General features: G+C 42.0%; 1 protein-coding gene across 2 annotated transcripts in view; it reads right to left on the bottom strand.

Moving 5' to 3' along the window:
• Nucleotides 1-19,124, bottom strand: part of RAD18 (RAD18 E3 ubiquitin protein ligase) — a 108,615-nt gene that overhangs the window by 14,348 nt on the left and 75,143 nt on the right. The window contains exon 12 of one of the 2 annotated variants that reach the window (XM_081902739.1): nucleotides 13,811-13,873. The exons of the other annotated variant lie outside the window; for it this stretch is intronic. Within the exon in view, the coding sequence (XP_081758865.1) occupies nucleotides 13,811-13,873 (63 nt within the window). The remainder of the gene's footprint in view (nucleotides 1-13,810; nucleotides 13,874-19,124) is intronic. 2 annotated transcript variants of the gene reach the window in all.

Here is a 19,124-nt window from a genome sequence, read left to right as displayed (position 1 = left end):
TCCTATGCATACTTACCTGGGAGTAAGCCCCATTAAACACAGTGGGATTTACTTCTGACTAAACACACATGGGATTACAGTGCAGCCATCTTACATATTCTTGTAGAATGACTTAAATTGCTGCTGAAAGAAGTAATTATTTCCTCGGAGGATTAACATTTGTTAATATGGTCTCGGATGCAAAACCCTCATTTGCGTTCTCTCTTGAAACCAACCCATCCATGATTATTCTACAAAAGAACATTTCTGCCACACAATGGGAAAAGCAAAAGCAATTTAAGTTTTACGCATGCTTTCTGCCTAATTTGGTGTTGAGCAAACTACCTCCCAAGTGACGTTATTGCACTTCTAAATGTTATTAGCTACCATCTTCCAAACTGAATCTAACTGCCAGGTTCACATCAGCCTCGAAATCTTACTGACTTGGAGAGGATCTGCAAAGAGGAGTGGGACAAAATACCTCCTGAGATGTGTGCAAACCTGGTGGCCACCTACAAGAAACGTCTGACCTCTGTAATTGCCAACAAGGGTTTTGTCACCAAGTATTAAGGACAGATCATGAAGCTGAGGCTCCAATACTTTGGCCACCTCATGAGAAGAGAAGATTCCCTGGAGGAAGATTGGAAGAAATTTAAAGACTATTTACAGAAACATTGCATAATTAATGAATGTTAGAATGACGTTGGAATGAATTTATGTGATTTTAGCAGAAATGTTACAAAGATTTAGGAAAAAACAGACTGTTAATTGGTGAAAGGAGGGAAAGTAAAGTTCTATTAATATAAAGATAAATTACAGGACAAAAATTTGAAAAGAGGGAAAGGATTTACTGGAATGGATAATTGACCTAGAATGAGGTCAGGGAGGAGGTCAGGGAAATAAGCTAATGAAAGATAAGTAATGGGAAGATTTGTTGTATTTTTCCTTGTTTTTTCTTTTTGCTTAATGGATTTTAATTCTCTGCTTTTTCTTTTTTTCTTTTTTTCTTTTTTGTATTTTTTTGTTTAAAATGATGTTTTTTGTTTTCTCTTTTTGTACCTCTAAAAATTTTAATAAATATCTTATTAAAAAAGAGAGAGAGAAGAGAAGACTCCCTGGAAAAGACCCTGATGTTGGAAAAGATGGAGGGCACAAGGAGAAGGGGACGACAGAGGACGAGATGGTTGGACAGTGTTCTCGAAGCTACCAACATGAGTTTGACCAAGCAGTGGAAGACAGGAGTGCCTGACGTGCTCTGGTCCATGGGGTCACGAAGAGTCAGACACGACTAAACAACTAAACAACAACAAGTAAGTCATCTTTTGCAAAGGGAACAAATACCGTATTTTTCGCACCATAGGACGCACTTTTTCCCCTCCAAAAATGAAGGGGAAATGTGTGTGCGTCCTATGGTGCGAATGCAGGCTTTCGCTGAAGCCTGGAGAGTGAGAGGGGTCGGTGCGCACCAACCCCTCATGCTCTCCAGGCTTCGCACACCTCTCCGCAAGCAGCAGGAGCCCAGCGCTGGGCTCCCGCTGCTTGCGGAGAGGTCCGCGAAGCCTGGGCGCGCTGAGCTCAGCGCGTCCAGGCTTCGCGGACCTCTCCGCAAGCAGTGGGAGCGTTCCCGCTGCTTGCGGAGAGGTGCCTGCATGCCGAAGCCTGGGCGCGCTGAGCTCAGCGCGTCCAGGCTTCGCGGACCTCTCCGCAAACAGCGGGAGCGTTCCCGCTGCTTGCGGAGAGGTGCCTGCATGCCGAAGCCTGGGCGCGCTGAGCTCAGCGCGTCCAGGCTTCGCGGACCTCTCCGCAAGCAGCGGGAGCGTTCCCGCTGCTTGCGGAGAGGTGCCTGCATGCCGAAGCCTGGGCGCGCTGAGCTCAGCGCGTCCAGGCTTCGCGGACCTCTCCGCAAGCAGCGGGAGCGTTCCCGCTGCTTGCGGAGAGGTGCCTGCATGCCGAAGCCTGGGCGCGCTGAGCTCAGCGCGTCCAGGCTTCGCGGACCTCTCCGCAAGCAGCGGGAGCGTTCCCGCTGCTTGCGGAGAGGTGCCTGCATGCCGAAGCCTGGGCGCGCTGAGCTCAGCGCGTCCAGGCTTCGCGGACCTCTCCGCAAGCAGCGGGAACGCTCCCGCTGCTTGCGGAGAGCTGCCTGTTTGAGGGCTGGGGTCGGGGGAAGCTCTAGCTTCCCCCGCCCCAGCCCCGCACCTGGGGGGGAAATAATTTTTTCCCCTTTATTTCCCCCCAAAAAAACTGGGTGCGCCCTATGGTCCGGTGCGCCCTATGGTGCGAAAAATACGGTACCTATTTCACTCATTATAATGCACATCAATCTCTGACTTTTAACTAGTTGAGTGCTGCAGAACCACCTCATCTATTTTCTTTGTCCACAATTAGGGAGTTTGTATATGCAGACTATAGAGAGAGCTAACACGAACACTGCTCAAATTGAAAGTCCCCCCCCCGATGGCGAGACAAGATGGGAGAGACATGCTTTTCTTTTCTGATTTTCAAGATCGGAACTCTTTCACCACATTGCCCTTGCCCTTTCCTTACCCATTTCACACAGCACACAACAAGGAGGCTGCAAATTATCAACCATTATTAGCGTACAAGGACCTGGCAGTGTGAACCAGCCCTGATTGACACAGTGATGACTGACTAACAACACATTCATCTCACAGTTGTGCCTGCACTGACAACACTCTCAAATGTTCCGCTTTATGCATTAACAACTAAGCTCCCCAAATGGCCTTGGCAAGAGATGGGCAGCCCATGAATCTTCCATTCAGCTTCCACAAGAATACACCATCTGGAGAGGCAACCTGAAGAAAGGAAAAGGCACAGCATAATCCAGATACAAAGCAGTCTGTGGGAAATTCTATGCCTGCAGAGATTTTGAGGCTTCTCATTTTGAATGAAGCAATGGCCAGGCTTCTCCCAAGGACCCCTTCACATCTGCCATCAACCCAGACCATTGTCCATGTCGACTGGGGCTCAGTTCAACAACATCTGGAGGGCACCAGGTTGGGGAAGATTCAGTTCAACAGCCTGTTTCCAAAAGCCACTAGCCAAATGGGTCTGGGAAGTCCACAAGAACAGCCTGAAGGACATCGGCCCCTCCTGCTTTCTGCCACAATCCCACAACAACTGGCATTCAGGAGAATACTACTTCTGAAATCTGGAGGTCCCAGCTAGCAATCATGGCTGATGGTAATCAGAAGGCTTTCCTATCATAAAGTTGTCTAATCTTTTAAATCCACCTAACCCCGTGACCATTGCCAACTCTTAGAACAAAGCCCTCCTAAAGCAGGCCACCTTTCATAGTTCAGCAACTTACATCCTACAGTGGCTAACCATGTAAGCCCCCAAACAGAAGCTGAATGCCATAGTCATCTCCTTCTGTTGCTTCCCTGGAATTCTGTGGCACATAGCCTCTGAACAATGGATGTTCCATGTAGCAATCATGACTTATACTCCATGAATTAGCCTAGTCCTCTTTTAAAGTCGTCTGAGCCAGTGGCCGTAACCATACCATGTTACAGTGAGTGCCATAAAATGTTACATATACACAATTGCTTTCCAGAGCAACAGAAAATTTTCTCCATTATCAATGTGACAGCCCTCCAAATAGTCCTTCAGCCACCATATTGCCTCTCTCTTCAGAAGGCTAAACATAGCCAGTTCCTATCAAAGTAATTTGTAGGATGCCAGCATAAGATAGCACTGGAATCAATTCAGGGCCAGATTTAGGTTTGATGAGGCCCTAAGCTACTGAAGGTAATGGCGCCCTTTATATGTTCCGCTGTCCTTTGTCAACAACAAATTGTCACTGTTTTTTGTGTTGAATATATGCTATATGGTAATTTATGGACCTAATAGGTATCTAAAGCCATTTGCACATGTTGCCATGCAACCAATCCATGCAGAACGTAGGCACCCTACATACAGATATGAGCAAACCAGTGATATTTTAGGGAGCAGCCTAGCAGGCAGGGCCCATTACTTACATCATAGGAGCCTACACAACACAAAACATGTATGTAGGTTTGATGTATGTAGGTTTTATTTTATTTGTTTTTTATCTTATATTTTGGAAATGTACATCCAGGTTTTTTTCCTTTAATTTTTTTGGGGGCCTCCAAGAGAGTGGGGCCCTAAGCTATAGCTTGTTTAGCTTATACGTAAATCCGGCACTGTATAAATTGCTTGGAAGGCTCAGTTAACTTCCTCTCATAAAGGAGTACTAATTTTATATTGAAGTTCACGTACTAGTTGAAGCACCAGTTCAAGTTTCCCCACGGCTGAGGTACTACTTTCCCAAGCAGTTGCTTGTGCAAGTTCAAAAAGGTTTAAGAAGAACAGTATTTGGAATCTTCCAAAACTACCGTATTTTTTGCACCATAACACTCACTTTTTACCTCCTAGAAAGTAAGGGGAAATGTCTGTGCGTGTTATGGAGCGAATGCCTGCGGGTGGCGGGGGGATCTGCTGCAGTCGTGAGCAGAGGATCCATGGTTCCCCTTCCTTCCCTCCTCCGTGGTTACAAAGCATGGATCCTCAGGATTTTTGCATTGGGCTACTCTAAACTCACTGTCAGATCACATGTCTGTGGCCACAGCATGAATCATAAAAATCATATATCCACTATTTCGTTTAGAATATTTTTTTTTCTTGTTTTCCTCCTCTAAAAACTATGTGCGTGTTATGGTCTGGTGCGTGTTATAGAGCGAAAAATACGGTACTTAGAGTACTTTGTAGGCCAACCAACCTCAGGCACGGGCCGTTGAGGTGGGGCACAATAATTTGGTTTAAAAAAGCACCGCCTTCACAAGACATAACAAAGATCTGTTGCTTGGTGGAAGTCCAGGCATGTAGCAGTGGGTTATTTTTGTTTTGTTTTGGGCTATCTTTGTTGTACACCACCGACTGCTATCAGAGGGGAATATCATTCCTTGCTTTTGACTGATAAGCCTGCATCTATTATGACATCTTCCAAAACTGATGCAACAGATTTCCACTTAAGATAAGAAAAGGGAAATTCAGGTGCATTGATTTCAGTGGGCCTATGCTGATTAGATCTAGCATCTGAATACAGCCAATGATGATCGCTTCGCAATGGCTGCCATAATGCATAGAGCAAAGTCAGTGTAACACTGCTCATGTGTCCAGTCAGTGCTGGATCAGATAAAAGTGCACTTAGTCAAAGATTCCCCCTCCCCACCAACTGTATCCAGTCAAATGGGAGCTCCTACGCAGACTGTAAAGGTGATGGTGACAGTCCTCAGCAGCCGGCGTTCAGAGATATACACCTCCATATGTGAAGTTCTATTTAATTTGACATTCTTCTTTTTTTTACAAAGCCTTTGAGACAACTATCTTGGACTCAAACTCTGCTATAATGTACCCTAATTATGTGGAACTTAAATAGCCACATATTCTTCCCATTACTTAACTATGTCTTGATTTCTCCCTCTTTTGTCTACTCCAGTATAGCAGTTTGATATACTATTAAAAGGTAATTCTATGGAAAAGAGAATTCCAACACCAGTTCACTGTTGGACCTCTGCAAATTGATCTAGATAGGTCACTACAGAAATAATTCCAACAGGAAAGAACCGACTCCTTGGAAAAACAGGGTCACTCTGTTACTACATTATTTGAGCTGGATAGAATTCAAAAAGTGCCCCGGAGGTCATGCGCTGCAAAGTCAAATGCTCCCAAGTTTGCTACGTAGGTCATTTGGCTTCACTGAGAGGTTGGGAGATTAGCTGAAGAGTTGGTTTTATTTGAGAAGCCCAGCCTGGGATTAAATATGTTAAGGCAATTTTTCTGCAACAATGAATTAACTGTCCTGATCAGAGAGCTTAATTTTCTTTGAAAAGCAGCCAGATTAATGTACAGTGATTACAAGAAACTGGGGCCTGTCCAGCCCATGCCTAAAGAAATTAAGCAATGTCTCTTCATGTGTGCTTTGCTTTAAGAAAGACATTTTAATTTATTGCAGCTATGTTAATTGTTACAATTAAAGGCATAACATGTTTAGATATGCTTCTTCTTTTTCTTTGGTGATCACTTGTAGCTGAGTAAGATTGTCTTCCATAAACACAGTTTTAACAAAGAGTTCGTGAGTGACCGTGGAGGCCAATTTTGGATCCACACGTCCTTCCACAGTGGGGACATTGGTTTCCAGGTGGGAGTTGATAACAGTGTGGATTTGCCAAGCATGCCTTCCTCCTAGCACATTTTTCCCTTGTGTCATGAGTTCACGTGTCTTCAAAGCCCATGATACCTTTGATAAAGGATGTTCTCCAACTGGGGCATTTGCAGTCCAGTGTTTCCCAGTTGTCAGTGTTTATACTACATTTTTAAAGATTTGCCTTGAGAGAGTCTTTAAACCTCTTTTGTTGACCACCAGCATTACGCTTTCCATTTTTAAGTTCGGAATAGAGTAGTTACTTTGAAAGACAATCATCAGGCATCCGCACAACATGACCAGTCCAACAAAGTTGATGTTGAAGAATCATTGCTTCAACACTGGTGATCTTTGCTTCTTCCAGTACACTGGTATTAGTTCACCTGTCTTCCCAAGTGATGTGTAAAATTTTTCGGAGACACCGTTGATGGAATCTTTCTAGGAGTTGGAGATGGCGTTTATAAGTGGCCCATGTTTCACACACATATAGTAAGGTTGGTAGTACAATAGCTTTGTAAACAAGCATTTTGGTTTCCCTGCGAATGTCCCGGTCCTCAAACACTCTGCGCTTCATTTGGGAGAAAGCTGCACTCACAGAGCTGAGGAGATTCTAGATTTTGGCATCAATGTTGGCCCTTGTGGAAAGATAACTGCCTAGGTAGGAGAAGTGATTGACATTTTCCAACATTACACTACTGAGTTGGATTTATGGCACTGCAGAGGGGTTATTTTGTACTTGTTGGTGAAGCATTTTCATTTTTTGGATGTTGAGTGATAGGCCAAGCTTTCCGTAAGCTTCTGCAAAGATAATTAGGATGGTTTGGAGGTCATCCTCTGAACGTATGCACACTATGTTGTCATCAGCATACTGAAGCTCTATGATGGAAGTTACGGTAACCTTACTCTTTGCTTTCAGCCTGCTCAGATTGAAGAGCTTTCCATCTGTTCGATATATGATTTCTACGCCGGTGGGGAGTTTCCCATCGACTGTAGGATCATGGCAATGAAAATACTGAATAGAGCTGGGACAATAACACAACCCTGTTTAACACCTGACCCCACTGTGAACGGTTCACTTTGAGAGCCATTGTTATCTTGGATTGTTGCTGTCATATTATCATGGAGGAGCCAAATGATGTTTACAAATTTATCTGGGCAGCCAGTTTTCAGAAGGACAGTCCACAGGGCATTATGATTTACAGTGTCGAAAGCCTTAGTCGGGTCATCAGGATGTCTAAGCAATGTTTCTTATACAGCGCACCTTCCCTCTTGGCAGTAAGCTTCGCCCCTCTGGAAAGATGAGAGCACACTGCAGGGCTGGACCTTAGTGCCTCATCTGAAATCAACATGGACGGTAAATACTACCAAAAGATATAGCTTGTACTGTAATCATGCAGCACTTTCTGCCACAAGCAACATGAAAATGAATTAACGAAGAGCAAGAATACTGCAGTTTTCTCCTGACAACCGCACTAAACTATGGATGATGGGGACAAAAATAATGACATTCCCAATCCAAAAAGCTTCATGCCATATAGATCTGAGCTCAGGGCCTTTGGAATTCAGATACAATGCAAAATTAGATTCCCAGCACAAAACACAAAAATCTCTCCTAAAACTATTTACTGTCTCCCTTTCTTAGGAAAAAAACAAACCCAGAGGGGTAGCCTCTCGTTATCCGGAAATGTGCATGCTTAGGAGTCAATTCTTGTTGCAGAACATTTGGACATGGAGAACATGGGACATACAACTTGTCCACATGACATACTGTGACCCTGAAACAACATCAGTCTCAATGCTTTTCTCCTGTAAATTCAGGATTACCTGATACAGATACAACCATATATGTTGGAGGAAATCAGGCTCAAACCACTCTATTTGGAGTCGCAGACAATTTGTTTCAGTGTCTTTGTGTGAGTGGACACAATGCTTTCAATTCTTTTCCTGCCATGCTCAGAACTATTTCTGGTGCACTTCTGTATAGGGGAATATTTTTATTCTTTTGATACTTGAGATTTTGCCATTGCTTTAATTTATTTTCCTGCATGCTAGTAGGGATGCACCAGGAACTTAGATGCTTGCACCCACACACACATATTTCTTTTGCACTCTCTGATTTGCACAAAATTAGAAAACTACACAAGCAAACTTACATCAGCCTTTGTGCTTTTGCACACTCCTTGGGCAGGGGCACTTTAAACAGAAAAAAGCAAGGTGAACATGCAGCTATTTTTGCGCATTCTCCGTTGGTACTTAATTGGTCTAAGAGAATCAACACATTAGAAGGCAGGGACAAAGATAAAAGGGAATATCTACTGGTATGAACAGGAATTACAAAAGTTGCTCTGCATAGACAAATTCAAATACATGCAGGAATGCACCAGTCTAGTTTTAATCCGACTGGAAAAAATGTCAATTAACAACTAAATAATGCTCAAATGTGAACAAGCCAATCGTTTCTTCTGCGTTCCGAGTCCAGTAGTAAATCAAAATAATCCCATGCACCTTGGCAGCAAATCGTAGCCAGTAAGCATGGGATGTGTACATTTTCCTGTTTCAGTTTGGGATAAAGAGGAACTTCACTTCTGGCTATGCTCAGAAACAAAATTTCCAGTTAAGCACTGCTTACTTCCACATTTTGCAAACCCCTTCTCCACTTGTTACTAAAGGCTTTTTCCCTCCCCTTGGAAATTGGGGGGGGGGCTGGTAGGCGAGAGGAGTATTCCAACTATTTTATATTAGCTTTCCTTAATAATACTAACCTCTCCAGGAAAAAAGAAAAAACACACTATCCCCCCCCCCCCGTGCTCTTGGAAAACTGCAAAACCTAAAATGAAGGTTTTCAAGGTTAGCTGAGGGGTGTTTGCTCATCACTACACCAAAGATCAGAGTATACAGTGTTTATGCCACTTGAGGTTAAGAGTAGCTTATCAAACTCAGGAGTAAATGAAATGAAAAAAGAATAATTTAACAACTCTGCAACGTAATTACTTCATCAGTTATTTTAATTGACATACCCTGACAGCACTTACATTTGCTCATTTAGCAATCACCTTCTGAACCAGAGTCACTAAAATCTATTAGTCTTTAAGTGCAGTGATTCCAGACTATACAGTATAAATTGTGCTGATGACCCTTATTGTAAGTTACAAGAGTTTTAAAAGGAACCTAAGCGTAAAGGGAAATGTATGATACCCATTAGACAACCTACTTAACAAGCCAAGTTGGAAACGTGTTTGCATACAAGAGAGGAACCACTTTTTGGTTTGTTTTTAATATATAAAGAATGCTACTCTTTAATACATTTAGAAAAGTTTAGAGAAACTGAAAGGATTATCACACTCTTATGATGGATACAACTGCCCCATCAAATTTAAAAAAAATTGCAAATCTCATCTTCTGGGCAATAATCCAGATTCGATGTTCAAATCAAATAAAGTGGAATAGTAATAAAAGCAATTATACTTTTGAGTATTAATCAAAGGGTATTTTTCACAGAGGCATGCCACATAAATATGGGCCACGATCCAAAGTGCTACTTAGTGTATACCTAAGGCACTTCTATGCACACACACAAAGAGACTGTTGATTCCTCCATTTGGCTGCAGCTTTTTACACCACTGAATGCCACTCTGTGCCACATTGAGGAACAGATTTTGGGGGACAAAAGGACTGCAGTGGAGATGTGAGACAGGATCTACAATGTCTTCTGAATTCCTGCCAAATACAAAAAAATGTCTTTTCCGATCACAAATGCTGTTTTCGTTATTAAAACATTACTGCAAATAAACAGCATTGGAGAAGAAAACAACAACAACAACAACCCAGGATGAAAAGACACCCTGTTGCCGGTACATGGAAACAAATGATACTGAAATAAAAGATGGTGATATGCACATCTTTATTAGTATGTCCATGGTAAAATAGTAACAGCGCCGAATGGTTGCACTGTAGTTATACTCAATCCAGATAAACAAAAAACAATTTGCCAACCACCAAATTCCATGCACTATAACAACAAGTGTCAGATATACCACTGGAAGACTGCTGGAAGTAAAAAAACAATAAATGGAATGTAACTATTTCTGTTACAACAAAAAGAATGAAGTGTCTTGCAGCACCTTATGGAAAAGCGAATTTCTTTATTATGGCATCAGCTTTTTGTGAAATTTTACCAGCTGTATGATCATTTTTGTTAATTTATTATTACATTTATATCCCTCCCTTTCTCTCAAAGGAGCCCAGGGCAGCGAACCACACAGAACATAGCAATAAAAACATCTTAAAAAGTATTAAAAACAGATTTGAAAATTTTAAAGCTATTTTAAAAAATTATTCCAGTATGGATGCAGAATGGGAATTGGTGCAACTTTGGAAGACAAAGCTCTTTGGTGGGGTCAACAGAAACAGCACCTGTCTAATTGTCAAGAGGAGGCAATTCCCAAAAGCAGGTGCCACAACACTAAAACCCTAACGCCTACATTGTTCAGAATGGACTGCCTGGCAAGATGGCATCATCCAAGAGTACTCACAATTCTTGTGCCACAACTCTCTCCATCACCTTTCCCAGAAAAATGGTATTTGTGGCTGAGCAACAACATCCCCACGCCCCCCCCCCCAAAATAGAATATGCCGTTGTTCTGAGGATACAGTTCAGGGATGTCTCCAGCTCTTCCATACCCTAAAAATCTAGAGGGCTGCTGAGAGCCCTGCCAAACCTGGCATTGCCATTGCCTGATATATTCATGCATCATTATTGCCTGATTTATTCATTCATTGCCTGATTTATTCATGGTAGTAGTCTCAAGGCAGTAGAATGGCCCAGGTCTAAGTCACCAAATGAAGAAGAAGAGTTTGGATTTGATATCCCACTTTATCACTACCCTAAGGAGTCTCAAAGCAGCTAACATTCTCCTTTCCCTTCCTCCCCCACAACAAACACTCTGTGAGGTGAGTGGGGCTGAGAGACTTCAGAGAAGTGTGACTGGCCCAAGCTGCACGTGGAGGAGCGGAGACGCGAACCCGGTTCCCCAGATTAGAAGTCTATCGCTCTTAACCACTACACCACACTGGCTCTCTGGAACTGGCATAAAACCATAGAATTGTAGAACTGGAAGGGACCGCAAGGGTAATCTAATCCAACCCTCTGCAATGCAGGAATCTTTTGCCCAATGTGGGGTTCAAACCCACAACCCCAAGATTGAGAATCTCAGGCTCTACTGACTGAGCTATTCAAGCATGGTGGGCAAATGCTGATGCTAATCACCAGCACCCCCTTTTATTTTCAATATTCAGTTCAGTGCTGAGAAGGAAAGCACCAGGCAAAGCTGCAGTCCCCACCTTGATTTTTCCAGTCTCTGAACCCCACTGCGTTAGGATTCAGTGGCATTCTGAGTAAAGGAAGCCACTGTGTCATCCAGTCTCCTGATTTTCTCTACTCCAGGCTGCCTGGGTAAGCTTATTTTGCGTTGCCACTGGGAGAAGGTCCGGCGGGGTTGCCCAAGTTGCCCTCAAACCTGATGCTGGAACAGGAGCCTGAATAGTACTTTTGCACCAGTTAATGTTTATGAAAATTTATCATGCAAGTCCTCCCCTTCACTTCCTTTGGCTGCTGCTCTAAATCTTTTGCAGCGAAAGGCTTCTGAAGATTAGAAATCCAGAGTGGGCTGAATTATATTGCTGTTTTTATACCTGCAACACCTGCTCCTAGAATACATAGAAAGCAACCCTTTGAAAAAGAGCTCACGTTTCATTCATTATCTATGGGAAGGAGGGAGAAACCTCTCCACTTACATGTGAAAGATTAAGAGGCAGCCAGTCCGTCCATCCCTTACAGAGGAAGCTATGATTTCTTTAACCAATGGTGTTTTAAATTTGATTAACAATTAGAAATGTTTTTTTGGGGGGGTTTGCTATTGGAATGCTGCTTGGGTTCATATAAGGTTTCACTGTCCATTTGCTTTCGCCAGAAAAGAACTGAAAAAGATAAAACGAACTATATCTCGAAGAATTAACATATAATAAAGAAACAGTAAAGAGGAGAAGGCCCAGCATCCCAGCTTCTTTCCTTCACCTTCTCAACTGTAAAGAGACAAAATCTAGTCAATCTCTCTCTCTCTCTCTCTCTCTCTCTCTCTCTCTCTCTCTCTCTCTCACACACACACACACACACACACACACGGAGGGGGAGTCTGAATTATCAGCTCATACATTCATATGAAATAATGTCTTTATTGACTACTTAACAATCCAACAATTTTTTTTTTCTGAATCAGTTACTGATCTGTAAGCCTCGCGTTTGGATTTACCCCTCAGCAAAAGCTTTTCTTTTGACACATCTCGCAATGTAACAAACATTTTCAATTAAACTCAGCTGGAAAAGTCACAGCTTTGTGGAACTGCCTAAACTTCTGAAACCGATGCTATTATTTCCAGTTGTTTAAAAAACACTTGAATGGCCACAAATAGGCATAAGTAATCGCAGTGGAATATGGTGCTTCAGAACAAAGAAATGCCATTAAAATATTTTACGGTTTAGTTTATTTCCATCCCATTTCAAATTGTGTTCGTTGCTGCTCTTAACGCTTGACCCGGAAGCTGCAGCTAGGGCAGAATGCTGCAGCACGATTGATGACAGGAGTGAGGCCTTGTCAGCATTTAACACCTGTGGTCAGAGATCTGCACTGGCTACTGATTTGCAAGTTCAAGGTGTTACTATTAGTATATAAAGCCCTTAATAACTTGGGAGCAGTTTACCTATGAGATCACCATACCCTACATGTGCCCACTCAACTGCTTCAATCGGTGGAATTGGCACGACTACAGGTATCCCGTAATACCCATTCCATACTCAATCATTTAGAGTGGCGGCGCCTACACTTTGGAACTGCCTGCCTAGTGAGATCAAGCAGGCACCTTCAGTGTACCTTTTTTTGGTGCCTGATAAAAACAAGTCTACCCAGACGTTGAGTTTTAGTATTTCAACTTCTGTATGTTTAAAAGTAGGGTTGTAGGTTTTTCTCTCTTGATTTTACTGTTTCATCTTTTGTAAACTGCTTTGAGGTTGTTGTTTTTTTAACAATCAAGCGGTGTATAAGTTTTATGAAATAAATAAATCAAATATTGCTTCAGAGAAAGAATTTGACAGGAAACCGAGGTGGGGAGAGACACAGATAGGATGGAACTGAGACAATTCATGCTAGAAGATATTCAGCAAAAGGTGGCTCTCCCACTCACACCCCTTGCATGACATTTCCTTGAAAAGTCAATCCTGAGAGTTGAGAGACCATCTTGAATGGGATGACAGAACCTCTCAAAGAAGGTGCTTCTGCTCTATTTTTTTTTTTTTGTCCACCTTTCCCCATGCAGTTCTCCATGCTTCAGTCCACCCTATTCAGGAATTCTCCCCCATCCTTCAGAGAGACCTTGGTGGAGCCCTGGGGGAGGGCAGCCAAGGGGGGAAGGGACTTTGGGGGAGGGCACATGGCAGGATGGACACCTTCCACAGATGTTTTTCTGGATCAAATGCCAAAATATTTGGCTCATTTTCAAGTCCACTAGTCAAGTTTCCAGTTAGCTGAATGACGAAGAAAAGTATAGGTGACAACTTTTAAGACACAGAAAACAATTATTTTACACCACACTTACTTCTCTGACGAATCGGAACATCTCCCAGCAATCTCCAAATCCCTTATGATGTCTGAACTTGAGCTGAAAAGTAAAACAAAATTTAACCTTAACGAGCAGTGTAGTACTTTTCAGATATTCCAATCGAGTAGGCAAAGAAGCCATGCTACAAACAGAAAGAAAGATGAAAACAACGATTATATCAGAATGTGGATCCAGTATCAACAAAATGATCACAAACCAAGCTACTGTCCTAAGGCACTTTCAGTTTCTTCCAGATTTGCAGATCTATTTGTACTCTGCATACAAGCCATTGAGTTACAGAGTGTTGGACAAGGACTGGGAAGATCAGAGTACAACTCCATGTTCAGCCATGAAACTCACTGGTTGACCTTGGGCCAACAACTATTTTCAAGCGTAACCTACGGTAAAGGATTGGTTTGAGGATAACATGGAGCACATGTTGCGAGGAGAGACGGAAACCATGTATGCTGCTTTGAGTTCCTTGGCGAAAGTGCAGGGCATGAATAAATTCCACCTCTACCCTTCCTTTCCCATTAGTCACCCAAATGTACTGGGGAGTGGGATCTCTTATCTCTTCTAATAAACTTGAAATTTTGGGGTTCATATATTCACAGCTGCCAATGCAGATGCATTCAAATGGAGTATTCCAAAAATATGTATTCATAAATAACATTCCAAAAGATGTATTCTCCTAGGAGACCTAGAGTTTAATAGGTCCTGGGCCGACACATAGTCAGCTTGCCCAAAAGAGGTTGCTTCAGAACCAACAAGAGTCTCCCCTAGCTCTATATTTGGATCCAATACCCGACTGCTGTTCAATAGCCAAGGCATCTTTTTCAGAAGGCATGGTTTCTTACAATGCAGAAAATGAACACCTGGTTAGAAACTGGTCCCATCTGACAGAAGTCATGCAGAGTTTGTTGGATGATGCACAAGTGAAAAAACTATCCAACATTCAGAGCAGTAATAACAAACTATGTTCTGTAATTCCAACAGTTGAAGCTTTTGGTCCATAGTCACATGGGAATTTACCCTAGGGGGCTTCCTTGGCTGTTGGTTGGGTGGAGGCGCTTGGTGAGTGCAACTTTTGGCAAGGGCAGCCAAAAATTGTAGATCCCTTAAGAAAAGTATGGATTCACTTAAGACATGCACACTGAACTAAAATAGCCACAGATTGTCATATTAACATTTATACCATTACATAGGCTTAGTAAAAGTGTAAAAAAAACAACAACCACACAACCCCAAACCAAACCATGTGAAGGGGAAAAGGAGACATCGACATACAATACCCTAAAAGGTTTTTTGCTCAGCATGTCTCCCCTGTATCATTTGTATAACCTAGTGGAAATATGTAAGCATACCACAGTTGATGCAAAGATTAAAAATTAAAATTATTAATAATTTCAAACACAAAAGAGGAGAAATGAACAACTCCTCATTTAGGAATCAATGTGATATCAAATCTAGAGCTGTTGCAATGCAATTCATAAGGGGGGAAATCTAGCTTCCATGTGGAGCAAAAAGTATGCAAAGATCCTTGGCAGCATCCACAATTTCCAAATTTGGACCACATCCATCTAAAGCATTCATATAAAGCTGGGAGGGCTTGTAAACTGAGCTTCAGAAACCTAAAATGGTAGGCAAAAGCTTCTAAGCAAGCACTCAGAATGAAACGCTCCACCCCTTTTTTCTTTGGCGTGCATATCTAATAATTAATTTGCCTTTAAAAATAAACACAGCTAAAATTTACAAAGCTTTTGAGAATATGTAATATGTTCCAGAAAATCCAACAAACTGGCAACATAGTCATATGGACATTTGCAATGGAATATCTAAAACTGCATGAAAACTCTAATTTATCATTTGTCCAGGTGGGGATGCAGGAGTATCATACACAGGGGCAGAAATGGACTGTGCCTTTCTCAGGACATTCTGCCTGCAGCAATATACTTTTAAATCTAACTATCCAAGCAGAAGAAAGAGCTAAGTTGCCTCTTCTGATCCAAACTCTTCCTGCTCTGACACAGCAGGCCACTGTGACAGAATCCACAACAATGGCCAGAGGGGAAAAAAAGTATCACTTTTAAAAACTGATGTTAAACTTTTGAGTCCTCAGGTGTGGAGACTGATATTAGGAATAAATTGCATATTTTTGATAGAAGACCAGCAATTTTGCATATGACTTCTTTAAGAACCCTTGAGTGGATGCCATTCAGACCGAGCGATTTGTAAGTTTCAATGTCTAGTAGACCTAGAACTTGTTGCCACTATTTGTCTCAGTTTCTCAGACTCCCTTACTGCACAAGTTAGTTCAGGCACAGAGATCTGCCCAATAGTTTCCGCTGTGAATACAGATGCAAATAATCAATTCAGTTCCATACTCTTCCTTTGGAACGTCTTTAGACTCCCTTATCATTCAAAGCTTCAACAGGTTCACAGGCCTATTAATGCATTGTATGTAGTTGGCCTTTATATTTTTAACAATGTGCTCCTCTAACTGTTAGCATCTGTTATTGACTGTTTGATTTTCCATATGTAAAAAGCAATGCATATGTTTAAGTTAAGCGCCCATGTTTCAGTGTAGCATAACAAATCATAGTAGCTAAGACAAGAATTATGTTCAAATAAATAAGCTGCATATTTACAGTGACAACTCACTCATGGAACAGGGGGTAAATGAATTGGATTGGTACTGTCCAATAAATTCAAATGTTAATCTGGAGCTGGTTAAGCAACAGAGGATGCTATTGCATTCTTGAAAGAATGCTTAATTTGCCAAGTCCTCAAACTCCCATCACAAGGGAGCATACATAAAACGAAGGGCAGGAGATAATAGCTGTTTCTATCTCAGCTCCACACAAATAGGTTACTTAAGGTCTTCATGTATTTCTGGCAGACCGACTGAAGCAGAAATGAAAAATGTGGGTTGCTTTAAAAGTTCAGTTAAAAGTGATGTAACTGGATGGCCCCATCGGGTGGGTAACTGCAAATACTTTCAGGTGCCTTATTCAGGTGTATTTTGCAAGCTATTCAGCTAGAGGACAACTGAGAGACAGTCCTGCTGACAAGGTGGGACTAGAAAGCATACTGGTCTGGGTCAGTATAAACTAGGATCCTTCCAAATTTATGCATTAAGGTGAATAGGTAAAACTTCAAGTTTATGAAGGTTTGATAAAGAGAGTAAATTAACTTTCTATCTGCCCATCCAGGTTGGAAAGGTACTGACCATTCTGGAGTGGCTTATGGAATGAGACTAAGGAATTCAATACATACAGTTACTGTCATAAACTCCCCCTATGTTTCCATTACATGGGGCTGGAAAGGAATTGTAGTCTGGGATACATGCCCTCCGGACTTTTTTTATAATATCATTGTGCAAACCCAACTCTCACATTTTGTTGCCATTTAGGATGGGAGTGCTACAAATCCAACCCTGACTCCAATTTCAGAAATAAAAATGCCCAAAAGCTGTGCCATCCAACCACCTGTGTCATTCAGTGCAGCATGCCTGGATGCATTCAATAAACAGCATGCTTTTTTGAGAATATGTTTGTGACTAGAATCGGTTCCAGCTGACTAATGCCTGGAAAGCCAGAGTGATGCAGTCGTTCGTTTAGCTTATATCTTTGGGTTGATTCACTCATTGCAAAGGGAAAAGGTTTACCGGTCCTCCTGGTCCTCCTTGCTGCATCAAAAGCCTGCCTACATTTGTAAAATCATAGGCCCGAAAATATCCTGGAAAATATCCCTGTAAAATATCTGAAGGTAACTGGGCAACTGCGGCTTAAGATGTGCATGAGAGAAGTCAGCAAAGATGGGACTGATGTGCCAGATTTGCAGCAAGGACAGGTGTGCTTTCACTCTGCTTCATACATGGGCTGGATTAGTCCCAAAACAACATCCAAACTGAATTACTCATGGGTTTGGGCAGGAGACATCCATGTCACGAAGTTCACTAAGCAACTCTGGGTATGCCATCAAACCTCAGTCTTGATGTATGTCTCTGCCTCTCCCTGATTTAACCCTTCATGTGTTCAGGATACAGTGGTACCTCAGGTTAAGTACTTAATTTGTTCCAGAGGTCCATTCTTAACATGAAACTGTTCTTAACCTGAAGCATCACTTTAGCTAATGGGGCCTCCTGCTGCTGCTGCTGCGCTGCCAGAGCATGATTTCTGTTCTCATCCTGAAGCAAAGTTCTTAACCTGAAGCACTATTTCTGGGTTAGCGGAGTGTGTAACCTGAAGCGTTTGTAACCTGAAGCGTATGTAACCTGAGGTACCACTGTAATGCCTGAACAAGGCTAGGGAGAAATCTAGTTCAGAATTTGTTTATCCTGGAAGTTAACAACTTTTTAAGCCCTGGAAGTTTTTGATATGTGTAGAATTCACCGCCATAAAACTGGGAATAACACCAATAACAGAGCATAGTAGTTCAGGTACTACAAACTCCAGGTCCTTTCCAAAAGAAAGAAGAAAGAACATTTATTGTTCAAGGACATGTTTTTAGAAACAATGGTCACATCCAAGACACACTGCGATTCCCTCTTTCAACAGAAAGTCAAGCAAAAATGGGTTTGAGATAAAAATACCTTTTTGCTGCCCTCTCTCTTCTCCCTTCAGAATAAAGTTTCTTAGGGCTTTGCCTCTGACCTTGGCTGGCAGCAACCTATATAGATAAATCTGTCTAATAGCCTTGCTGACACAAAGAGACAGCTTGCAATTTATGAGAAGCTGGATTAACTTGTTCATAAATGACCTGGAGTAAGGTGTGGGGTGGCAAAGTTTGCTAATGAAACGAAATTGTTCAGGGTCATTAAAACACAAAGATTGTGAAGAGACTCCTCCAAATTGATTAAATGGGTGTTCAAATGGCAAATACAGTTGAATGTAAACAAGTGTTAAGCAATGCATGTTGGGGCAAAAAAAAAAAAAAGAATCTTATTTTCAGTTTAATGCTCACAGAGTCTGAACTGGCGGTGACACACCAGGAATATGATCTTGGGGACAGGTCAGTGGAGGTATTGACCCAGTGTATGGCAGCTGTGGAAAAGGCATATTCTATACCAGGGACCATTAAGAAAGGAATTGAAAATAAAACTGCTGATATCAGAATGCCTTTATAAAAATCTGTGGTGTGACCGCATTTGGAATAGTATGATTCTGGTCACCTTGCCTCAAAAATATATTGTAGAGTTAGAAAAGGTCCGGAAAAGAGCAACCAAAACGATCAAGGGTATGGAGCCTATGAGAAAGGTTATAGCATTTGGGGCATTTTTATAGTTTAGAGAAAAGATGAGCCAAGAGGT

The sequence above is a fragment of the Podarcis melisellensis genome, assembly GCF_964234715.1.
Source record: "Podarcis melisellensis genome assembly, chromosome: 2".
Lineage (NCBI taxonomy): Eukaryota > Metazoa > Chordata > Lepidosauria > Squamata > Lacertidae > Podarcis > Podarcis melisellensis.
Note: the sequence above shows the minus strand (reverse complement) of the source record. Positions and strands in the feature narration are given on the sequence as shown.